Genomic DNA, 24,254 nt, shown 5'->3' on the forward strand with positions numbered 1-24,254 from the left:
TGTGTCAGCCGTCGAGGCTATCTTTGTTTCGTGATACGCTAACTTTATTTAAAAAACAACGTAGAAAGGAACATAATCTAGAGACGTTATTACGCACAGGATCGATAGAAAGATGTCGTTTTTTCGTTCGTCCGTCGAGTTTTCATGTTCTATTTATATTACACGTTTATGATGTGCTATGCTAACCAAATAAAGTATACATCGATAGGTGTATTGGAATGATGAATCGTCAAACTGATGAAAAAGGACTCGTTTCACTGTGATCCTTAAACAACACAGCTTCCGGCGGACTGAACTTTCGAATACGTTGTCATAAACGTACCACCGAACACTGACGTTTGACAGCCTGTGCCAGAGCGAGAAGAGAGACTTTTCATCGAGTAACCAACGACTGCCAAGTTTTGTTTCTTTCAACAAAGTTCCGGATTTGCCGTTCCGAAAACACACCGAATTCAGCTCGATCGTACCGATTTGGTGCTCAATCGCAGGCAAATGGCATCCGTTACGTCGAAAACTCCAATGCTCCGTGCAGCAGCGGTAAGTGCGACCCTAGGATTCTTGTTTTCCTGCCAGCTGACTGGCCAGTGTTTCATGAGGGCGGAATGTCAAAATGTTACGTAAAGTTTGCACCGTGATGAAATAATCGTTCTTGCGGCCAGGACATTTTTCACATCCCACTAATCCGGGTGCTTCGGTTTCGGTTTCAGGCTCGTGGCTATGCCGCTCACGCACAGGCGGCCGCCGCCAGCCGCGGTTCGTCCGAGGTGCAAACAACGACCCTTCCGAACAAGCTAGTCGTCGCTTCGGCCGAAGCAAATGCTCCGGTGTCGCGAATTTCCGTTGTCTTCCGGTAACTATCGGTCAATACAACCAAAGCCAAAGCGCAGTGATGGTAATGTTAATTCCTGTTGTTTTTTTCATGAAGCGCTGGATCGCGCAACGAAACCGCTGACTGCGTAGGGGCAGCCCACGTCCTGCGGGCCGCCGGGGGTCTTTCGACGAAGACGGCCACGGCGTTCGGTATCACGCGCAACATCCAGCAGGCCGGCGGTAGTCTGACCACGCAAGCTGATCGTGAGCTTGTGTCGTACACCGTGGCCGTTACGAAGGATCAGCTCGAGGTTGGCCTCAAGTACTTGGAAGCCACCGCCACCGGGCAGGTGTTTAAGCCGTGGGAGCTGGCCGAGCTTACGCCACTGATTCGCAATGAACTGGCCCGTCTGCCGAAAGAGGTGAAAGCCGTCGAGGCGCTGCATAAGGCCGCCTTCCGCAATGGGCTTGGCAATTCCGTTTTCTGCCCGAAGTATCTGGTCGGAAAGCATTCGTCGGAAACGATGCAACACTACTTTGCGGCCAACTGCACCACAAACCGTGCGGCGGTGGCTGGCGTTGGCGTTGACCACCAACTGCTCGTTGGGTTCGCCCAGAACCTTGCACTCGACTCCGGCAGCGGATCGGAACACAAGTCCACTTTCAACACCGGCGAAGTGCGCCACAATGGATCCGGATCGCGTGCTGCCGTCGCCGTTGGTGCGCAAGCCGTCGGGTGGAACTCGCTGAAGGAAGCGATGGCTTTCTGGGTGCTTCAGCATGCCGCCGGTGTTGGACCGGCAGCAAAACGTGGCGCCAACAATGGTCCTTTGACAAAGGCGCTGGGCAATGTTAACTGCAGCGCGCTTTACAATTGCTACAGCGACAACGGACTGTTCGGATTCGTCCTTGTGGGTGACGCTAAGGAGGCAGGCAAAGCGGTCGAGGCTGGCGTGAAAGCCCTTAAGTCGCTCTCGGTCAATGATGCGGATGTAGCGCGTGGCAAGGCGGCCGCCGTTGTAACCGTGGCCGAGTACGTCGAGAATCACAGCACGCTGCTCGCCCAGCTCGGGGAGGAGGCCGCACTGGCCGGACAGGTGTACAAAAAGGCCGACCTGATTGCGGCCGTTAATGCCGTCACGGCCAGCGATGTGCAAGCTGTAAGTAATGATGTTGTAAATAGACCTATCCCGACGAATGTCTGTAACACATTTCCATTTCACTCTGTCGTTCCAGGCCGCCAGAAAGGTTTCGTCCAGCAAACTGGCCGTTGGTGCCGTAGGAAATCTGGGACACGTGCCGCACCTTTGCGACCTGCATTAATTCAGTAGATCGTGGTTCCTAATTCTGTACCCTCCCGTCTATTGGAAGCAATCCGCAGCTTCAGGAAGACCTAACCGACAAAAAAATGACCCTTGGACACGCAGTGCGTAGCAAAACAGTTGTAGCAAAACTCTTACGTGATCAATCGATGCAAAACCGAGAGCGGAATTCAGCACATTGTCCAACCTTACCGCTAGCAACAGTGCAAACCACCTTGATTCCTGCAATTGCGCCATTTGCTGTTTGTTTGCGGTACCAAAAATCGATGTCAATGGTGCAAAGTTAATCAATAAATAGGATAAACACTGACAATCTGTGGACTGGTCGTTTCGTGTAAATATATTTTTTATTTGGACTTTAGTTAAAATAACTTGTGGAACAAGTAGATGGAATAGGATAGTAATGCAATCGTAGAATGATAATAACTGATAACGCACACATAAGTGTGCCTCGGTGACACGGCCAGCGCCTCATAGTATACCAACAACGATAATTCCTACAAACAGAAGCCCTATCACCGTCCAATAGCCCCAAGTAGAGTCTTGCGTTGTGACTCTCGCAATGTTCCTATTTTCACGCTCCGTCCCACTGGCCGTTGTCTCGATGGTGTCGGCCAAATCGTCCAGTATTTCTGAAACAAACGATCGTGTTAGCACGACCGGTCGATAATGCCTTCGCACCGCAGCTTACCGTTGTGAAGATCGACTTCACCACCGATTCGTGTGGCCAGCACCTTCTGCCGTGCGATCACCTTCGACAGCGCATCCAAGCCTGCGTTCTGATCCTCAAGGATCCGTGTTTGCTGTGATCGCAGATCGTCAACCGAGTAGCTACTTTGCGAGGGGATTAGTGCCGGATCATCGTCATCATCGCCAAAGTCCCCGCGTGCGGAATTCATTCGGAACAGCGCCTCCCGCTCGACCGATGGCGCTGTGGAGTTGAATTGACGCTGTAACTGGATCAGTTTCGATTGCAGCGACTCGACGTTTCGCTGCCTGCGTTCGGATTCTGCAGCGGTTATCGAGTTCGCTAGAAGTCCTAGCTTGTAGTTCAACTGTTCCAGCTCACTGCCCAACTGCTTCAGGCGGACCCGTATGGTGCCTGATATGACGCCGTACTCTCGGGAAAGCATGTTTTCTCTGTTCCGAGCCGCAAGCTGTGCCTGGATGTCGTTGCTCAATCTTTCACAGGCATCCAGATCGGTCAACCTTTTTTGGGAGGGCACGAATGGAAACAATTATATTAATCACTGCCGAACGTGATAGTTGTTCATCGCCTTACCATGGGTCCCCGTCGATATTAATTAACGCCATCTTCCGCGCTCCGTAGTTGGTTGTTTAGCGAATTTTCCGATCCTCCCGATGACTAATTAAATTGCTTTTGATAAAGATTCTGGCCAGCTGAAAAGCAAAACAATAAGTGTGTTGACGGTAATTCATGCAGCCGACACTGCTCGATTCTGCGTTTCATTAGAAGTACTCGAATATTGAATAGCTAAATTCACGAGGACAAATATGGATCTGTTAGAGCGAAAGTTGCAGTGTGGATTACACAAAAAATGGGTTTTGTTTAAGCCTCAATGGTTGAATGTTTCTTCACGCTCGATGCGTTTCAAAATTGATGATGCTTGTTGATGGGGAGTACTAGATGTGCTCGAAAAGTGCTAACTGCTCGTTTTCTTCGAACTGAGTTTAGCTCGCTGGTTTGGTTTCTGATTTAACTGTCAGAAAAATAGAAAAAAAACATCGACTATCTCGCTCTAGCGTCAGCTATCCCTTTCCCGTTCGTAAGTAATGTTTAGACTTCGGGTCGAAAAAACCAGAGAGTGCGCAAGGAAACAAGAGAGAATAGAGAAATACAGAGAGAGAAGAGAAAAGTTAGTCAGTTTCGGTAAAGGAAAGTCAGGTTCAAAAGTCAGATTTGCATTTCTTCAAGTTAGGTTCCAAAATGGTGGGATTCACATTCATAAAATATTTGACGTTTCAAAAACTAAACGCTAAACAAAACTTAAACAAAAATATGCGTAGGTTTGTACCATTTTTTGTGTCTCTGTTGTTTGCACAATACTGTGCATCGCAAATTGTTGTGTCCAGCAAAAAGGGTGAAACGTTCGCGTGTGCCGTGACGAACGCAGCAACCACAGCAAAAAGCCATCGATTTGATTCCTAGCGAGCTAGAAGAAAAACCCAGTGTGCTGCGGAAGGTTAAATAAGTGCGTGATTTTCAGCATCTCGCGACGCTGCTAAGGTTAAATGGTGTATTGGGGCTCAATTGAGAACACGGTAACGCAGTGTACGAGGTTTCCGTTACCCCAAACAAATCTGTACGATGGCCTGCTGTTGGGTCGCTCGCTAAACGGTGCTGTGTGCGTCGTGTTGATGGTGTGCGGCAATGTGGAACAAAAGCTTCCTACCATACGGAAGTCGTAAACGTTGTTGAAAACGAGTGTAAAACATTGCGAGATGAAAACCCTCAATTCGTTGGTGAAATAGTGAACAGGATTCATAGAGTATTCCCGCGTATGCTAATTTCACCAATCCAGGCCATAACTTTGCGCAACCTTGTCGCAAATGGCGAGCTTAGAAAATCGCCCACACAGTGACGTGTGACCCAGCGGAGTGCGCCTGAAGCGCCTCCCCATGATGCCAAGTGCTTACACTGATTTACAAACAAATTCCATTACACTACGTGACCGTGAACGTATCGATATGTTCGTAGCTTTGCATATCCGTGTAACATAGCACAGTCAACGACTCGATGGGGAACAAAGAAATAAGGTAAGAAAATGCCACAGCTCATAAGTTTGAAACCAAAATTCATCCTTCATCAAGCTCACAGATGTTAAAATATTGCGGATGCACAGACACAGTGACACGTGAAATTAAGGGCTCTGCTATCTTCACACCACCCGTGACTCAGTTTTATTGGTTTGGTGGCGAATGTGCTTGCATGCCCCAAAGCATGCCGTGTACTTACGTCACCTCGTATTAGAGGGAAAACTGTGCCATTCGTCGTTCGACTAGTTTTCATTCGGAGCCCGCTCCTAACCCGGAAGGGAGCCCGGGATGGGACACTCAAACTAGGAACGGTTCGTAGCGCGCACTTTGGGTGAACCACTAACGAGAACGAAACATATGTTTCGAATGGGTTGCTGCATGTAAGGGTTTCCCCTGTATTTCGATTGGTCCCCGGGACCCCGGGACACACCGTCATCCCTTTTTGCTACAGTTTATCCCCAAAGCCTCTTGCTGGTTGGCACTGAACGTGAAGTGAAACGATACCAATCAATGGATCGAACCCAGCGGGTACTTTCATTTTATGTAGCACGTTTCAAAAGCGCAGCCACGCAACAACCTTGCTAAAGAGTAGCAGCAGAAGAGGGGTTGTCCTACTTCGTGGCGACAGTGGAGATTATTCAGAGTACGTTGTTGATCACAGGGTATTAGGTTGTTTGAAAAAGGAAAACGGTGATGCGTTAAACGGTGATTAGGTTTGCAAAACGGTGTGGTTTCGGATGGAACTAAAGTGCGCAATTTGTAACATATGTTTTACTCATTTGCCATTATTTATTGTATTAAACACGATAAAAGCTTTAATACAATAAATTCGAGCCAAAGTAGGCGAGTTTTCGTTGTGTCAAAGAAAAACGCCTTGCAATTAGAATCGACGGAAAGGTAAAGAATAGTTTGTCTTGGAGCACTGAAACGATTATTGTTTATTATGTCTTAAAATCTTCTTAAAAGAACTAAATCACACAGATAGCCGTCGGACAGGAGACATCCTGCTTTGCGTGTTGTGCACTTCGCGGAATATAGCAATCAGCCATAATTGTTGTCAATATTCCAACGCTTGCCTCCTTGGATGGGCGAACAAGGGGGCTTGGCAACGCAGGGCTAAATGCTACAACCGCGCCTGGTAGCGAAGATCATAATAATGTTGCAAGCCTGAGCAGGCGAAGAAACGTAACGGCATTATGGCCACTTTGAAGGGCAAACCATTGGGCCAGCGCACACAATACATAAACGTGTCCGATATCTCTAGTTTGCAAGCCAATGCGATGTTCAGAGCTAGTTTAAAGGGCTAGCCCATAGCAAAATGAAGATGATGCTATCTTGTGCTCGAAATGAATGGGGCAGCGAAAAATGAAAATGACGGTAACGATGCGTTTACCGTGTGCTTCGCTTTCTGGAGAACCTTTCAATAATGTGTTTCGTCCGTCCATTTTTAGTGCTTGACTCCTTTCACTTGCCTATAGAGAATGAGCCTAAGCAGTGTATTTAAATAGCGCATACGAAAGAATAATCCATATGGTGTATAACAATTTTATTGATAAAACTTTTTGTCTATTTTCAGGTCTTCAGGACGAAAACAGGAACAGAAAGATCGTGGAAAAAGAACGACATTCTGCGTTTTTAACTAACTTTTGTGTACATACACCAAAGTTAGCTTAATTGTCTCTTAAGTCTCCGACATGCCATTGAAATGGAGATCTGCAAGGCGCAGAGAGCGGGACCGTGAAGGATTTCACGTGATTGGCAAAAGCTTGCTTTGACTGTGAATCACTCAGAGGCGGTTTCTGGTGTGCACAATGGTGATTGAGGAAAAGCGCGCGAAAGTGATGCTGCTGCTGGTGCTACTAATCGGCACCGAAACACGCATCCCTCCGACTTTGCGAATCGAAGCGTAATAGCGTAGAGAGTGGCGACGAAAGCCGCTTATTTTTTGCACGAGTGAATAATTAGTTGCGTGAACCAAAACAGGGCTTGTTGCGTAGAGGGAACAGGGGTGTGTCCCGAGCTCTAGTGTGGTTGGTTGGTTGGTCGATGGTGATCAAAGCGTTACAGTGCGTTACTACGCGAAGTTACATGGCAATCAGAGCAGGCGGCGACGGTGGGTCGCGAGCTTTGATCGTGCTACTTCGCGCTTAGAAAGTGATTCTTGTCTTCGCGCTTCCGAAGGGGTAAAATGTCCAATATTTCTAATTTCTTTTCCTCTCTACTCTCCTACTCTCGTGAAGGCTGCTAGTATCGATGTGTTAGCTTTGAATGGATTGAAAAGTGTTTGAATTTACAGTGCAACTGAGAGGGTAACAGCTTTCCACCGCGGATTCGATCGCGCGCTCGATCGAACCGGCGCATACGTGAACTTCGCTGAGAAGGGCGTTTGCCGCAGTATTTCAATTCCTCGTTGGCCACGTGAAACGTGCGTGCAGAAAGCTGTTTGGGTGACGCAAAGGGCGGAATCATGAGCACGGATCATCCGGCAGCAAGCGAGCTGCTGGCCAACGCCACCGCGGCAACCAGCGCAGCGGGGGCCGCACTCAGCTCGGCCAAACCGAACATTCTTGTTCGTCTGACGGACGCACCGGCCGCAGCCCTGGCCATCGATCCGATCATCAATCACGTGGGCGATGGTATCTTCTTACAGGCCAAGACGGCCCAGATTTTCGCCGGCATCTGCGTGTGGATGGCCCTGTTCATCACGTGTCAGCAGGTAAGTTGTTGGCATGGCCAAAAGGCATAACTTTAGAACACTATTTGATCTGTTCCAGTTGTATCATTTTGCACCATGGAGCTATTAGCTGTATTTATACACTTGGGGTGGGTCGCTATCTGATACGAATTCCGGCTAATAGGGTAAACTCCCGTGAATGGTTCCGGTCGACTGCCACGGCACTAAAATATGCCTTTAATCGTCACCGCCACACACACACTAGCTCAATTGTTTTGCTTTGGCCGCAGAACGGGCCGAAAGGAACAACTCGTGCGTATCGCGGAAATGGCGAAAATCCTGTCCGGAGCCGCTCCATTGTTTAGAGTCGCTGGTCACGGACTTGTGGGCACATGCAATGCACTGTAGGCCGTTGTTGCAACATAAATTGGTGCTATCACGCAAGGGAGGACAAGGGAAAAGTTTGGGTTCTCGTTCGCGGTCGATTGCCGGCGATTGATGATGCCGTTGGAAGTTTCCCCAGACTAAAGGGGTTTGTGAATTCTTCGTTATCAAAAAGGTTTTTCGATAACACCAAAGAGTTGGTGACGTCGCCAAAAAACCCACTACCACACCAACGTGCACGACAAGTTTATTATTCCTATGGCCCGCGGGCCAAGTGCAGTTCTCGTCTGCGTCGTCGTCGCCCTCGTCGTCGTCGCTGTCGCCGTCATGTGTCTGCGTCCTTGAGTGGGACGTGCTACGGCTTGCGGCCAATCCGGTTTCGTGCCTTCTTAGCCTATCATTTTCCCCGACGGAGTCACCAACCTCTGCTTCCTCCGGCGGCCTCCGGTTTCTTGAGGACACTCTGTGTCTGAGCCCGGCCACTCTGGGCAACCGCAATGGTAACAACACGCGTCTGAATAAGTTCGGAATTATAACTTCATGTGGCGCTTTCAAATACCCCCGGGGGAAGGTGACCCTGTGCATGTTAAATGAGGGCGAAAAACGCCACCATAAAGGGCCAGCGGATGTACTGCTGCTGCATTCTCCTGTGTGCCAATGGAGTGGCCCTTTTGCTTGCACTCTCCGGACGAAAAACGAATAATGTTGACGGAAACAGATCCTGACAGTGTCACGTCTTTAAAAGGCCCAATGGTCAAAGATCTGCTGCGCTACCGTTGAGCGTGCCGTTCGGACCGAAATAAATCGATAGGCGCCCAGCAGCAGATAGGGCGGCAGGTTCACCTGATAATAGATTCACGTCCTTCACGTGACCGTATCGCAAATGGGAAAAGTTTTAATTCCATAAGTTTTTCCCGTTCCCGGTCTGTCTCCTAATTTACTCTGACCCGCGCAGGCTTTTTGCGTACATGTGTCCAGGGCCATAATTAGATTGAAACACGTTGCAACCTTGACCAAAGCGAAGAAACCGTGCAGTGCCATGTACTAATTCTCAGGTGAACGCTTTTGACGTACACGTCGGTGGACATTTTACTCGCACAGGCACAAGGGTGGACCGCGGATTGTCATTTACGCACCGGCCCCGCTCTCGCAGGTCACATAACTTGAAACCAACGGCGAGGAACGGCGGCAGTCTCTTTAAGGGGCGGACTTAAAGGTCGGTTGGGATTGTTATTGTTTTCCGCCACCGCCGCCGCCGCCGCACGGTTTATTGGATTGGCCGATGTCGGGCCCGTTGTAAAATTGGCCGAACATTATGAAACACTCCACTCCAACACGCCCGTCCGGGTATCAATAAACCAAGAGATTCACGCCCATTCACGCAACTTTTGGTGAGACAGCTCATGACGCTTTCAGCGGACCGCCGGTCGATTTTGATCGATAGTGTGATATATTTTGTGCGGCACCTTTTCCCTTTCAATAACGAAGATCACCTTTTTAGTTTTATGGATCCGGTTTTTTACAAGACCACTGAAAGGAAGGAACAGAAAAAAAGTCGGAAATTGGTCGGATAAGTTCCGATGGGTGAAAGAAACAGTTTTAGTGTGTGAAATGGTCATTCTTTCACCTAGTTAAGTTAGAAGGCCTTGTTCGTCCGTCCTGGCTCTGGATCAGCCATCAACCCAGATGCCTAATCGGTCGGTCGTAACATGTTTGTGTGCGCCAACCTCGGTGCTTTCCTTCGCTTCCGATGTATTACGATGATATCCGCTGCTTGTTAGCCGTCCATCCGATACCATCCCAATCGCGAGCCATGATGCTGCGATCAGGTCGGTGAATTTTTACTTAAGCTAAGCGCCGCTAATGGGGGTTTGCGCCGGTTGAACATACCCTGCAAAGCTGTACCGTTTGTGTTTTGCGATCATTGGCCAATTAAAAAGACACAAACTGTGGTGTATGATAGGCCACGAGACGTGAAATTGTGAAGGCGGAAGAGAAAAAAGCCATACTTTTGCATGGAAATGCGCGCTTTTCCGTTGCCAGCTTTCAATCAGTTGCGGGATGTGAAAGTAATACCATTATTAGGAGGCTTTCACGAGTGGATTCTGCAGATTTTGATGATCGGTTGGACGGGAAAGAAACGAACGAAGCCCCCTTTTAATGATACTGTATTGCTCACTAACAACGTTTCTCTTCAAATGCTCTTTTGTGGCTCAATTTATGTTTCACACACTTCCTTCATATCCTCCCCAATGTGTAAAGAGCCCCCCTGAAGATATCAAAGTTATATGCACTTTTCGGTCGTCACGCTTTGCTTTCGAATGGTCGAAACGTTCAGCACCATCCCGTGCCGTGCCGTGCCGTGTTGTCAACAGGGCCAAACCACAAAACGGGTGAATGGGTAAACGATGAAATGTCAAGGACGTCGTGAAGCAACGAATGGACCCCGCGGCCCCTCCAGAATTGACGATTCTCTTTCTCGCTCCAGTTTGGGCCGCTCTCGTCACCAGCAGAGGCGATGCCAACCCGGAATGTGGCACTATTATTTGTTGATTAGTTCTCGTGTCGTGTGGTGGTTTGAATAATATTTTTGTCGTTTAGTCAAACGACGACGGCGACTGTATTACGTAATGATGGATACGTTGGCAGCTTCTTCATGGTGGAGGTCCGGAAAATGGACTACGCGAAAACAGAAGGACACTATATGATGCGCATACGGCGGTGCACCGTCTGTGGTGACCAAAAAAAGTCCAAAGCGGCGACCGGCGACCACACCGGCACAAAAAGTATGTAAATTCTAAGCTGCTGGCACTTCCTCGGTCGCACGGCAAGGTGCACACCCAACTATTGCGGCAGAATGGCGCCCCTCCAGGAGATGTGGTGCTAAAAGCGCAAAGATGCATAAATGATGGATGGCGTTGTTGTGGTTGCTCCGCCGCCTAGTGATGGGGCGCATTTTGACCCGGGAAATACTCTCAAAATAAGGGGGGTTTTAATGAAAAATGTGTATTGTGGTTCTGTTGGAACAATAGGAACTCTTGTAGAAACTACGGTGCACTACACTGCACCAGAACGGCTTGACGGTGGCCCATTATTTATGCTGGTTTGCTGCATTCCGGTGCCATCCATCCGCTTGGAATGCGCGTCTTAAATTGTGGGGGGACCGTACGTGACACCGAAAAGTCTCGCCGGGGCCCCGTTTAAATGCAAAAATCTTGCTCGAAACGTCGATTAAGCGTAGTTTGTAGTCCACAACGGTACATAAAGTTACACCCGAAAGTAGGAAACTCTGTTGATGCTCCATAAATTTTCGGTGACTCTTTTGGATGGAGCAAATTTCGAGTAAAACGATGCTCTCTTTTGACCACCGCAATGCACAATAGGGTCACTACCCGGTGCTCCATTTGATCGCCGTGGGTTATGCTCTAACCGGCGGCCGGGCGGCCGGAGTCGTGCGGCAGTGGAAAAGGTGGAAGAAATGTTTCCATGTTCCCACGATTTCAACTCGTCCGCGAACCACGCGATGATTCGCAGATAGCCCAGATGCCCAAACCGGTTTGAGCCAGCAAATGGGCTGCTCCGAAGCTCCCGAGAGACCCTCCGGCACAACAATTTTTCGTGCGGCGGCCCTCTAAAGAGAAAAAGGGGCGATCGTTCAAGTGTTTCACATCTGAACATTAGGGCTTCGGTCGAATGTCCTGGCCAAACCCTTGTTTAGCCCTTTGGGCCGGAATGGTTCTGCGTTTTTACGCATTGTTAATTTCCCGGACCGGAAAGCGAATCGAACGAACCCAACCTGTGAGGCGGTGCGAGGTTCTTCCTGGCCCTGGCCCCCCGAGGCAAAGAAGGAAGTGTTTGGCGTTGCCCTTACCTTTCTGCATATCAGCAGCCGTGCGCGGTGTTCGGTTCGACCGGTGAATTGTTTATGCAGCCATTCGGAGAACATTATTAAGTGTCTTGAATCTGATTTCCGTTTCGTGGCTATCCGGGCAGATGCCGGCCGTCGTCGACATTTGGCTAGGAAACACCTGTTGCTGCAAGCGGAATGGTGTGCGATGGTCTACATTTCACTAAGTGGAGCACCACAATTGGTCCTGTAGAAATTCTGAATTTCCTTTATTTAAATATTTGAGATCGGGAGATGTAGATTCGCACGTCCGATACCGTTGAGTGTCACAAAGAAAGTGTTTCTACTAATCTCCAAAGTGCGGAGAAAACTGGTCAATGAATACTTGATGAAACTCGTCAACGCTGCTCGACGGAGCTGCTCAACTGCTCGAATTCATATTCGCGGACTGTTCGATGTTGCTACGACGAGTTCGCTACAGACCCTTGTTTTTGTCAATGTCCTTTTTGTATCGCTTAATAGAGATTTAACCATTTAACACCACTCAATCGATTAACCGACTCAATTATGGAGAAAATGGGACACGATCAGTTAGTGCAGAAACCCAGCCACCTTGCAACATTCAACCTGGTTCCGGTCGAAAAGTTAATCTGAAATTTTCTTTTGCAAAAACTTGTTGCAAACACACGATGTAGCGGTGAATGCAGACGGATTATCTGCTTCACGGCGAAGGTGAACGGCGTCGATCAAGTAACGATCGCCAGGGGGTGGTAAAATCAAGATGCGCACATGCGCCATTCACCTCGAGCTCTCAAGGTAGCCGCACTAACAACCTTTCGACCAAATCGACCGGGGGCCGTATCAGAAGCGCTTTGAGCTAATTGCTATTTTACCACATTTTCCTCTTTTCCCTTCCAATCCGACGAAACGAAGATTAAGGTCCTCCCGTATAGGCGGGTGCGAAGGTGGGAAAGTAATTATGTTCTCGTCATTGGCATGGCTAACGGGTCTACGGGGGTTACGCACTTTTGTTGCACACCCCGCTGATGATGGCCACAAGATCGGAGTCCGCGGTCGGGTCGCCAAATTGGTGCTTCATTGCCACGCTTTTTCCGATGAGAAAATAAACAATAATCAGCACCGTGCGTGTGGGTTGTCATAAAATGTTTTGCGCAAGCTTCTCCATCGCGCCACCACGGTGACGAAAGGCTTCGGATTTGATTTGTAACGCTTCCGGAGGCAATCAAAACATATAAATAACTCCTGGCCTGGCCACACAGTGGTCGTGTGTAGCCAATTCCGCAGCGTCGTTGTGGTTTGTTGTGAAAATGCGGCACCAGGATTTAATAATTTCAGGAGCGCCACTGGCACGTGCGCGGTTTCTGTGGTTTGTAATCAATTTCTTGTGGCGCGGCGGTGTCTATTCCTGTCCCATGTCTGTAGGTAGGGAGGAACTGCAAACGGACGTAGCGCGCTTGTTGAAGTTCGTTGCAGCAACATCTATTTAGCGGACGACACGACACACGGAACGGAACTAGGTGCAGGCACACAGAGTTACTCCGGTTGGCCGCAATACTTTACAGGCGGCGGGGTTAACTAAATTGTCGTTAAATTCGGGGCGGCAAATGGCTCCCTTTTTACGGCCCTTCCCTAATTTGCCGTTGACACGAACAACTCAAACAACGACCCCTTGGGCCTGGCCTTTGGCAGCAAGAAAAGCATGTTTTGGGACATTTGCTTGCGGCCTCGTTATTGATAATTAGTATCCGTAATTTATGCCTGTTTTGTAAATTAAAAACTTGTGTCCAAGAGTGGCCAACCGTTCCTCCATTTTTTGGCAATCCATCGCGCGGGACACAGCTTGTCCACGGTGTGGTGTGATGAAGTGCGCCGAAACGTGTAAATCACTCACTGTCACGAACGGTCGGGGTGTGTGCCGGTGGCTAGCTGGCGTCATGTTTTACCTCTGCCGGACCCTCAATCAATAATATCGATTTTGGGCCTGCGGTTTAATTTTTACCACCACCGCCGCCGAATCCATCGTGGGTCGTGGTTCGAGTTCCGCCCTGAAATGGTGGAGTTCCGATGGAATCTCTCCATTATGAGAATTACTCGAAGCTTGAGTTGGAAGCGAGAACGATTAAAACAATGGTACTGCGAGGAAGGTCCTTGCGATGGATGGACCCCAGTGGACCTGGCACACCTGTTAATGATTGATAAGTGACTCACACGCCGCAAATGGATCGATCGATCGTTACACGCCGCTTCGTTCGTGTGTCTTTTCCTGGAAAAACTGTCTTCAACCATTGACCACCGTTTTCATGCATTTCATAAGCAGCAGCGCCCGAAGGTGGCGCGTCCTTTCACTTCAGGGGGCTTAAATGAAAGCCTCTTTTGCTCGTCCTGGCCGCGTAACGGCGTGAAAATTATGCCACCGCTCGCTAGCTTGTCATTGTGGACGGACGGTAAAAGGGTGGTTATGTGTGCCAATGTTACGTCAGGTTGAATATTTCAGTGTCACTTCGTTCATCTTCGTTCCGTAAAAGTGTCCGATTACTGACACGGATGGCTTTTATCCTACGCTGCTTCGTAACGTATGGAACCGCGTTATCTTAAAGATTTGCGGCCGAAAGAATGCCAGTTCTCCGTCACATCGAAATGTAAGTTCGAATGAAAGCAAACGTGGCGCGACACTCGGTTTTGCTGATTCCGTGTGCGAAAAAGATTAGCAGTGGCAGTGGGTAATGGTATCCGTACGGTCCGCCCATGGCTTCATTAGCGCCATGTTCATAATGATTTCTCGGTGGAGAATGAACAACTAGAAACACTAGTCATCGATTCGCTTACTGGACGTTTCTATTCGTACAAAGCCCCGGGACACCTCTTTGGAGTGTGTGATTAATATAATAGGCCGCATTCCGGCGGGGGGTCCCACTTGATGGGACATTATGGGCCAACAATCATTATGTGGTCCTCAGAAAAAACAGTAAACTAATATGTGCCAAAAATGATGGCTTGTTGAAAGGGCCACCATCTGACACGTAGCGGTAGCGGACCGGCATTCAGCCATTGCTTTATCAAATTACCACTCCGTCGTCAATATGTTCGATCGACCTCCGGATGACGACGTGTGTTCGTTCGGCCGTCGCCGTCGATGATAAGCTTACTTTATCAACAACAACCCCTGGTGGAAAGTGGCCTATCAAGGTGATAAAATTCGTGCAAGGGCCCGCCATATACGATGGGGGGCCTATGGAACATCGTTGAAATGAAACGAACGTCGTCGGAAATTAGTATAAAAATAATGGCACCATTCTGTGGCCACCAACCCCCGGATACTAATACCCGGTACACAGGCCCCCAGGATGTTTCCCTCTCTTGCCATTGTTGCCATTGTTTCGTGTTCTGCGTCGCGTGCACGTGCAAGGACACGTTTGCTCCTTGGTTTTTGTTGAAGCACCTTCGGTCGTTGCTCGCCCGAGTCCCAATGAGTCCTTTTCCGCCGAAGCATATGGCGGAAAAATGTGAAAGAAAATGCATTTTTCAATGGGACGGTGAAAAAGAGATCGCAAAAATGAGTACAATGAGTCTTGTATGAGTCGAATCTGCGTGCAATTAATTGCAAGATACATAAACAAAATTGTTTTCCCCGCGCTACGCAGGATTATGAGAAGCTCAATCATCCGCGCAAGGACGGGCTCTTGGCGCGTTCGCCAACGGAGAGGGCGCTTTAAATGGTTACAAATGTGTCCCTCGCAGGGTAATTTTTCTTCCAACATCCGGGCAGCATCTGCAGGTTTTGCACGTTCCAGTGTGGTGGCCGTTGATCCTTGAAAGCGTTCTCCCCGTCCGGGCCTCTCGTCCTCGGACCGAACCGGATGAAAACGTATGGCCCAAGTCCCGGTGCTTCACGTTGCCGGAGCTGGTGCAGTGGTCCATTTATCGAGGATTAAGTACCGAACGTGCCCTTAATCCGTCTTTACTTGAAACGTTCGTTTTTCTTGTGCCCGAACTTTACGTGCCATGGGCACGGTTTCCACCTGGCACTATTAGCGGCTACTGCTACTCACCATGTGGCCGTATGGTGAAAAAGAAACTACGGTATCAGCCACGGGGAGGTGTTTTGCAAACCATTAAAAGAATTTCGCCGAAAAATGGAGAGACCATCTTATCAAACCGTTATGTTGGGGAAATATTTGTGTATGCCTTTTTCATTCATTTCGAGAATGCAGTGCGTGGTCTGGAGCTGATCGATGCTACCGATGATCGCTCCCACGTCTTGCAGAGTCCGTTGGTCAATTATTGCTGTAGCTAAATATAAATGCCAACATCTTGTCGATGTTGACATACGCGCGCACTCGCGATCATCCGGAGCGAGCGCAATGTTTATGCGTTCTATGATGCAAATCGCTTGGTGGCCCATTTTTTCGAAACCCACAGGAAACATCAACATCAGCTGAATGGTTACGAAAATACCCGTCCCGTCTCGTCGTCTCGGACAGAGGGACCACTGTAATGCTAGTCCGTTTGCTTGATCGATCGATCGATGTCCGACGGAGTCGCCGACTCGGTTGAACAATAATATTCCAAACTTCCGACAGTATTTTGAAATGGTCAACATCTGCTCCCCGTTTTAAAGTTGATCATCGTGGCATTTGCTTCGTGTGCGCCATTGCGCGACCGCTAATGGGACGGGCTTTCATCGTCGCGAGCATTTTCCGTAGATAACATCAGGCGGGTCATAAAAAAGGAAAGACACCCATCAAACGCTAAAGCACGCGCAGCCACGCACCACACGAAAGTCACGCAGAGAGTGTTTAAGGATCGGTTGCAACTTTGTATCTATTATGACCGCGTGCTCCGCGTGTAACGCGCTCTAATGAACGTGCAAAAGCGGCACCCAACTGTGATGCTCTGATGGACCGAGAGAGCGATTGTTTGGTTTAAAGAGTCACCGGACTGATTCCACTTTCCACGGCAGCGGGAGCCCGTAATTTGGGTTGATTATTTTGTAACGTAAACGGCTCGTGCCGGGTAACATTTTGGAAGCCCGGTCCATCTTCAGGCCGGACTTAAGGTTATACAAGTCGCCCGCCAAACAACGGGAACATTGTGCCCAAACGGTGGGTGGTTCCACTGGGGGTCTCATAAACAACCCAAGCCCGCCCCCGGATTATGTAGGCCACGCGGGCACTGGAAAGCCTATTTTCTTTGTAAATTGTTCCCGCGTCCCCCCCGAGAGCTCGGTGTGGACAAAACGTCTTTGGGAAGCAGCAGCGGCGTAAGCTCGTTTCACTTTCAGTGTGATGAATATTTAATGATACTTCTGTGCAGTAAACGCGCAACACCCTCTCGGACTTTGTAGTTTTGCCACCGGGAAGCAACAAAAGAATGCAGCGGCGTTGGCGTTGAGTTTCCTAGAGCCCACCGGTTACATTCGTTTCCTTCCTTCTATGCCGTTCCGTTTTAGATCTATCAACACCTTCGGTGGTACACGAACCCGCAGGAACAGCGATGGATCGTCCGGATACTGTTCATCGTGCCGATCTACGCCACCTACTCGTGGGTCAGTTTACTGTTCTTCAACTCGGAGAGCGTTTACGTGTACTTCTTCACCGTACGGGACTGCTATGAGGGTAAGCGCGGACGATCTAAGGGGTGCCCTCAAAAGCAGCTCGGAAAAATCACTCAAAACTCTCTGTCTTGCAGCATTCGTGATCTACAATTTCCTGTCCCTGTGCTACGAGTACCTCGGCGGCGAAGGCAACATCATGTCGGAGATCCGCGGCAAACCGATCAAATCGTCGTGCCTGTACGGCACGTGCTGTCTGGCGGGCAAAACGTACACGATCGGCTTTCTGCGGTTCTGCAAGCAGGCCACCCTGCAGTTCTGCCTCGTCAAGCCGCTGATGGCGTTCATCATCATCTTCTTGCAGGCCTTCAACCATTACCACGATGGCGACTGGAGGTACGCCTGACCTGCATGATGCGGCCAAGGAGTGCGGTTGCATGGCTTCTCTTTCGAGTTCTAATAATAAATCCTTACGAATCCGTTTCGTTCCTTCTCCAACCACTGACAGTGCTGACGGAGGCTACATTTACATCACGGTCATCTACAACATTTCGGTGTCCCTGGCGCTGTACGGGCTGTATCTGTTCTATTTCGCCACGCGAGACCTCCTGACACCGTTCGATCCGGTGCTGAAGTTCTGCACTGTCAAGTCCGTCATCTTCCTGTCCTTCTGGCAAGGTGAGTCACCAAAAGTTGAACGGCACACAGACCACAAACTAACACGACCTCTCTCCCGTTGCTAGGTGTTGGACTGGCCATTCTGGAAAAGGCAGAGGTCATCTCGCCGATCGTTGACGCCGGAGGATCGACCACGTCGGCCGGTACGGTGTCGGCGGGCTATCAGAACTTCTTTATCTGCATCGAAATGCTGTTCGCTGCGATCGCTCTACGATATGCATTCCCTTATCAGGTACGAAGCGGGAAAGAGAGATAGTGCCGCACGGTTCACGCTTCTAACCACTTATTTTGTGAAGGTTTACGCTCAAAGCTGTATGACTGATGCTCACGGACGATCGGTGACGATGCAGTCGATCTCAAGCAGTCTGAAGGTTAGACAAGACGGCCACGTAAGTGCGCGGGAACGTGGAGAGCACAGTGCTAACCCTCAATCTTTCCGCCCCGTAGGAAACGATGAACCCGAAAGATATTATGACGGACGCGATACACAATTTCCATCCGCAGTACCAACAGTACACGCAGTACAGCTCAGGTATGTGTGTTCACGCTAGTTCTCGCTAGACGACCCGTTTTCGTCGAAGATCATTCTCCGAGGGGGTCACAAATCAATGTTTGTTAAACTCTCTGCACGATTGTTACTTGGCTTGACATACTCTCTATCTTAGATCTTTTAGCCGTTTACCCGTTGCCCGTTTCGTGTTACTGATGTATGCCTTGCTTGTTTTTGTATGTTGTTCTGCTAGTTTATCTTTTCTTTTGTACGCTCGATGTTGTGTCTGTGATGCCTCACAGCTCGGCCGGCACTACTGCCCCACTGGTTCCGTTTCCGCGGAGGGGAAAACTTCTTCCATGTCGTGTCCCCAATCAGCACAGCCCGTTTTCTCGATCGACACCCTTGCTCTGTGTAAATCTGTATCGCTCGCGCGTAAAACAGCGTCCTAGTTGTGCACCGTGTGTGTGTGCGAACGAAGTGGATATGGTAAAATTTGGCAACCTGTGTTTTGTGCCCTCTTGCAGACCATCCGTCGCCGACCATCGACCGGCAAATCAGCGAGCGGAAGCACTTTCAAGCGCCGCAGTACTTGAAAAGCTACTACCAGCTCCGCGAGGACGAACTGCACGTCCTGTCCAGTAACGGCAACGGCAATACCCGCCATCAGCACGGGTCGTCGTTTTCCGGCAATCTACCTTAAGCGCCCGGGCACCGCAAACCAAACTGCATGCATGCTCCTAGTATGTTGGCGGAATGCAAGGCCTTAGGGGTGTTTGGCCGGCGTCAGGATCAAGGCTTTCTTTTGTTAGCTGACGTGCACATCCTTACCGTTTTCTTTCTCCATTATTTTCACTGGCAAACTTATCACCGGCCACACCAGCCACCGCGCACCGCTGAAACAGAACCTCTTCTTTTACGCAAAACAGTAACAAGAGGCACCAGTAACCACGACCGCGCCCCCGGGGATGCCGGGTTGGTCAAAGCGTTCTTGGGAGCGACTTTTTTTCCCCCCCCCCCCTTTTTTTTTTTTTGTCCAAATTTATTTCGTAATGCCCTCTGTTTTTGCTTTACTTTCTGTCTCTACCTTTACAGAAGTGGTTTCGCAGATGCCTTATGAGAGACTTTGAATATCAAAATGATGGTGACCCGTGTGTGTGTGTGTGTAATCCACTCTTTTTATCTTTAGCGCGGTACTCTAGCTCTAGAGTGTTTTGTATGTGCACAGTTCGGAGTGGAGGAACTGCGGAACGACATGCAAAAAACGTAAAAAAAAATACGGACGAAGTTAACTGAATTCGGAATCACGTTCAACAAAAGTGTCCCCCCTTTTAATCTTATATATTTTATAATATCTTTAATTTTTAAAACAAAAACCCCACAAGAAAGGGGAGGACCGTAAGATTGTAAAAGATCACACACCCAAACGCCCCAACATATGATGGTGTGATAACGGAATTGACGCCTTATTCGCCGACATGAGATTTATTTGCAAAGCAGTAAGCGATTAATCAAACTGTTGAAAGATTTTTAAATTTTGTCGGTACCGCGGGGACTTTTAAACATTTGTTTGTCTTGAAAATCAAATCAAATTGCTACTGCTAAAAACGAACGAAAAAACAACGATATCACTTAAGCAAACCTTCTCAGCCACGTCGGTTAGTAGCTGGTTGAGGATAAGTATAGAACCTTCAGCCACGAGATGCAGGTATAGAGCGGATGATAAATACTGAAATAGCGGTTCTATCTAACCTCTAAGAATTGGTTCTAACGTTTGGCCCACAAACCGTGCGACGATACATGCAACAAAAGAGACAAGACATACGCGGCGGCTTCTGAACGACACGATCATCATCCACCAATTCATCCATCCAGTTCTGTGTCCGCACGTTCCGCTTTTTTGCCGATGTCCCGTTCGATGCATGCGCTTTTTACGCCCTTCCGTTCACTTGTGCTAGCCTTTGTTTTTGAAAGTATTGCGTGTAAATATCTACTCCTGTCGCCGAGGACACCACTCGCCACATCTCTGCCACCACCACCGTCACGAAGGCTGCTTGTGTGTGTTTGTGTCTCTTTAATGCATGTACCGTTGGCTTGCTGTAGACTCTTGGTGCCGGGCCGCCCCCGGGGGGGACGTAAGATCAAACGACGCGCGCGCAACAGTGAAGGTAATGTTCCTTTTGAGCAAATGGTTTGAGCAGCAAGTGTTGAGCATGGCTAAAATGTGATTTTGGAGCGAGAAATAGAACGACACGAACGACAGCACAGCAGCTCAGTTAGAATTAAATGCGGCCTGCCAGATGACATTACGGATTAGGGGCAACAGAAGGAAGAGGAGCGGAACAGCATTAGAACAGCAGAGTGGAGTGGAACAAATATCTATAATAAATCGTATCTTTACTGTAACTTGCCGTCGCTGTCAAGCCAAGCCACCGTCCCCAGAAAGAAGCCCTGTCCTAATTTTAGTAGCTCAGTTCCGCGACGGGGGCCGATCCGCACGATCACCAGCACGCCGGTGAGTACAGCTTTCCGTTACACACGGTGCATGTTTCCGTTAAGCTCCCTCCCTGTGTGACCCTTTCGAGGCTGGTGGCATGTCGTTCTGTTCGATGTTTCTACTCTACACACACTACTACGGTCAAGAAGCGTCGGAGCGCTCTCCATCGGTGGTATGGAATCGGGCAATTAATTTGGGGCCTATCGAATTGATCACGCATTTGCGCATTGCTTTAATTGCAGGAGGCAAAAATCCACGCGGAATCCGTGTGTCTTCGTACGATCCGGATGATCCAAGCTACCAGGTGGCGCAGCAGGGCCACGGCGGCAGCGGCGGCGGCAGCGGAATGAGTAGCGGAGCTACGACCGGTTCATACAATGGCAACGGTGACGGTGGTAATGCCGGCCACGCTGCTGCTGGTAGCTACATCGCCCCACCGACGTTGGGCAGCCAGCGAAAGTTTATGCCGGGCGCGTCGGTGCCACAGAAAGTGGCCACCATCAGCCAGAACTACAATGAGAAAACGATGCTCCTATCGAGCGACGACGAGTATCAGTAAATGCGCCACGCGATCCACGATGTTAGCACGTTCTGTTTGGTCAGGCCCTTCGAATTTGTGTTCTTGAAGTTGCAGTCGCGTTGGTCACCCCTTTGTTGTGTGTGTGTGTATAGGCCCCCCTCGCGTAGTGTTCTGTTTCCTTCTCACGGATGTCACTTAAAAGAGTTTGTTATAGGAAAAATGAGGTGGGACAGAATCATAGTACACGTTTTACACGCTAAATTACCGCGTTCCGGATCCAGGCTACCAGAGTCACATTAGAGAGAATACTATTTCTATGTATATTTTTTGGTCACGAATGGTACGGTCACTATTATCTCACAAAGGCACAGGCGGACGGATCGGATGGGGGATATATGGTATAGGAGCGCAAGAATACAATAATCCTGCCACAACTTTTATGAGCGCACTTGCAAAAATATAGAGAGAGAGAGAGCATAAAGACCTCCACGGGCACACTGCAAGTAAAAGGGAGCTGCTTTAGCGCGCTCCCGATCCAAGAACCGATTCCGTCGTTACAGCACACGGCACACGGCAGCTCCGAGGATCCGTGTCGGGCTTTGCCACACCCCCAATCTGCTTTCCAGCATTTGCCGGAAACCGCTCCTTTACGCTCCTCCAGAGTAAGGTTCCGGGGTTTCTGCGTCCGTTGCCAAATGTTGCCAAACGATCAAATCGAAACAAACAAATGCACCGGTGGTGTTGATGATGTGGCCACAGGGTAGTGGGCAAATTTAATGACGTAAAACGAACGCTTCCGCGCCTTCACCTTCTTCGGGCGGGCTGTCGAGAGAGAGCGAGTCGACATTCGCCGATTCTTTAACCGTAGCACATCTCACCATCTCACAAGAAGAAAGAACTGGACGGTGGCATAGAAAGGGACTAGTTAGTGTGCTTTATAATATATATAAATATATATTCTATATATATACCATACGCCAAACGGAACAGACTAGGGAGAGAGGGGACTAAGAAGGAACTAAGTGGACGCTCGTAATGACCGTAGAATCATAACAGATAACGTCAACCGATACTACTATTTCGTCGTCAATATGCTTAACAGGAGGGGACACCAACAGAGAACAACTGATTATCTTTCGAAGAACCGACCCCAGTGACGGGAGGCGGCTAGGGTTTTCGTGAGGTGGACGCAGCCAGTGATGATGAACAAAACCTGCGGCACCCTCTCTACGGCATCATCGTACAAAGATCGACACCCTATATACATGTGCTATTGATTCTAATACATTACACGAGCCGGACACCAGTTCCGTCGGAATGATGTCTATCGGAACACTCGACCGGAAGAGGAGCTCGACGCACGAGAATAGAGCGCGATCGCTGTGGTCGGATCGCAGTTTCAAACATAACTAGGGATAATAAAACAGAATGGAAAACTGAATTGCCTGAATTGCGGCATGGCCGACCGTTCTCGTTCTGTTCAAGTGTGCCCTTTTTGAACCGGAAGTGCACCGTGGTTCCCGTTGAATCGTTGACACAGATAAGCATCCGAGTGAGTCACCAGCAAACGGCGGCTGTGTTGGGCTGAATGTCTGCCTCACAAGTGACTAACACACAGGTGGCGATAACGATAAGGCGCGGGACGTGAACGACGTACGATAGCAAAGGTGTGCGAGAACACATTCCACATCTCTTCGGTGCACTTCCCTACGAACCGGCAAGCAGTAAAGGCGCACGATCCAACTCACCACCTAACACAGAGCGCAGCAAAATGGGTAAGGAGCGTAAGGAGCCACCGGGACTTTGGGACACCTTTTTAACTTCTCTTCGCCCCCCCGGGGACAACAGCAACCAACTGGGTATCGGTCGGGGTACACGGTCCGTATCCACCGCACATGGTGCCCGGCGGCCAGGACAGTGACGGGTGTCAGATTTTCGTGGGCCGCGCCCACCACGCCGGTGATCTGCTGCCGGCCAAGGTGATGCCGGATAAGAATGCCGCCTACGTACCGTACGGTGGCCAAGAAACGTTCGTCGACCAGGTGGAGGTGCTGGTGCAGAAGCAACTGATCTGGGACACGTGCACGGCCGGCCAGGTGCCGATGGGTGCGCTGCTCGGTGGCCGTACGGCCGACGGTGAACCACTGTACATCGGGCGCGCCTACCACGAGGGCTCGCAGACCGTCGGCAAGGTGCAATGCTCGCACAACTGTATCTACATCGCGTACGGCGGGGCCGAGGTGCCCGTGCACACGTACGAAGTGTTGTGTGAACGGTAAAAAGCGTCCCAAAGACGGAAAATACATTTCTTACGAAGCGTTGCATGCAATCATATTGACCATTTTATCACAAACGATTTCTCCGTCTTTGATTGATTCGGCAACGTCCGGCCACCGGCCGGCAAAGTCGGCTCTTTCGACTCGTTATCGGCGTGACTGATGGCTTTTGTTTCTTCGAACGCTTGATAAAGTTTGCACCCGGAGTGACCTGCCCGATAAAATGTGCCGCACTGTTGCAAGGCGCGGTGGTCGGCGTGTTACGAATTTTTATCTTTATGTAAATGGCCACAAAAAAAACCTGCACATACAGGTGTGTGCACGGTATCTTTTGGAAATAGATAATTTTAATCTACATTATGCGATTCTGATTTCAAAAAAAAGGATTATCTATGCAGTGGCGTTG

The 24,254-nt window shown here is 49.4% G+C and overlaps 4 protein-coding genes across 6 annotated transcripts; 3 read left to right on the forward strand and 1 right to left on the reverse strand.

Moving 5' to 3' along the window:
• The first annotated feature begins 370 nt into the window (after positions 1-370).
• LOC128268598 (cytochrome b-c1 complex subunit 2, mitochondrial) lies at positions 371-2,451 on the forward strand. Its single transcript, XM_053005728.1, has 4 exons — positions 371-537; positions 708-850; positions 926-1,970; positions 2,047-2,451. Exons 1-4 carry the CDS (start codon positions 493-495, stop codon positions 2,131-2,133), a joined length of 1,320 nt encoding a protein of 439 aa, XP_052861688.1. The 5' UTR covers positions 371-492; the 3' UTR covers positions 2,134-2,451.
• Position 2,452: 1 nt separating this feature from the next.
• LOC128268600 (syntaxin-8) lies at positions 2,453-3,446 on the reverse strand. Its single transcript, XM_053005729.1, has 3 exons — positions 3,415-3,446; positions 2,824-3,341; positions 2,453-2,764 (listed from the first exon to the last, which is right to left on the reverse strand). The coding sequence occupies exons 1-3, from the start codon at positions 3,444-3,446 to the stop codon at positions 2,604-2,606; spliced, it is 711 nt and encodes a 236-aa protein (XP_052861689.1). The 3' UTR covers positions 2,453-2,603.
• A 3,721-nt stretch (positions 3,447-7,167) lies between these two features.
• On the forward strand, positions 7,168-22,039 carry LOC128277231 (transmembrane protein 184B). Of its 3 annotated transcripts, none has more exons than XM_053015675.1 (8): positions 7,168-7,626; positions 17,286-17,451; positions 17,525-17,783; positions 17,896-18,065; positions 18,131-18,297; positions 18,362-18,436; positions 18,513-18,597; positions 21,295-22,039. In XM_053015675.1, exons 1-8 carry the CDS (start codon positions 7,378-7,380, stop codon positions 21,609-21,611), a joined length of 1,488 nt encoding a protein of 495 aa, XP_052871635.1. In that variant the 5' UTR covers positions 7,168-7,377; the 3' UTR covers positions 21,612-22,039. The 3 variants fall into 3 exon arrangements, with proteins under 3 accessions (XP_052871635.1, XP_052871650.1, XP_052871643.1); XM_053015690.1 differs by lacking the exon at positions 21,295-22,039 and adding an exon at positions 19,651-20,103; XM_053015683.1 differs by lacking the exon at positions 21,295-22,039 and adding an exon at positions 19,083-19,296.
• Positions 22,040-23,241: 1,202 nt separating this feature from the next.
• LOC128267602 (uncharacterized) lies at positions 23,242-23,923 on the forward strand. Its single transcript, XM_053004481.1, has 2 exons — positions 23,242-23,347; positions 23,421-23,923. The coding sequence occupies exons 1-2, from the start codon at positions 23,344-23,346 to the stop codon at positions 23,849-23,851; spliced, it is 435 nt and encodes a 144-aa protein (XP_052860441.1). The 5' UTR covers positions 23,242-23,343; the 3' UTR covers positions 23,852-23,923.
• The last annotated feature ends 331 nt before the right edge of the window (positions 23,924-24,254 follow it).

This window comes from Anopheles cruzii, chromosome 2 (assembly GCF_943734635.1).
Source record: "Anopheles cruzii chromosome 2, idAnoCruzAS_RS32_06, whole genome shotgun sequence".
Lineage (NCBI taxonomy): Eukaryota > Metazoa > Arthropoda > Insecta > Diptera > Culicidae > Anopheles > Anopheles cruzii.

Excerpts from the sequence above, each read along its gene's own strand:
- LOC128277231 (XM_053015675.1), top strand. The coding sequence starts at position 7,378 with ATGAGCACGGATCATCCGGCAGCAAGCGAGCTGCTGGCCAACGCCACC. Across the intron at positions 7,627-17,285 it reads TGTTCATCACGTGTCAGCAG|ATCTATCAACACCTTCGGTG; the intron begins GTAAGTTGTTGG and ends GTTCCGTTTTAG. Across the intron at positions 17,452-17,524 it reads CGTACGGGACTGCTATGAGG|CATTCGTGATCTACAATTTC; the intron begins GTAAGCGCGGAC and ends TCTGTCTTGCAG.
- LOC128268598 (XM_053005728.1), top strand. The coding sequence starts at position 493 with ATGGCATCCGTTACGTCGAAAACTCCAATGCTCCGTGCAGCAGCG. Across the intron at positions 851-925 it reads CGAATTTCCGTTGTCTTCCG|CGCTGGATCGCGCAACGAAA; the intron begins GTAACTATCGGT and ends TTTTTCATGAAG. Across the intron at positions 1,971-2,046 it reads CGGCCAGCGATGTGCAAGCT|GCCGCCAGAAAGGTTTCGTC; the intron begins GTAAGTAATGAT and ends CTGTCGTTCCAG.
- LOC128268600 (XM_053005729.1), bottom strand. The coding sequence starts at position 3,446 with ATGGCGTTAATTAATATCGACGGGGACCCATG. Across the intron at positions 3,342-3,414 it reads AATATCGACGGGGACCCATG|GTTGACCGATCTGGATGCCT; the intron begins GTAAGGCGATGA and ends CTCCCAAAAAAG. Across the intron at positions 2,765-2,823 it reads TGAAGTCGATCTTCACAACG|AAATACTGGACGATTTGGCC; the intron begins GTAAGCTGCGGT and ends CGTTTGTTTCAG.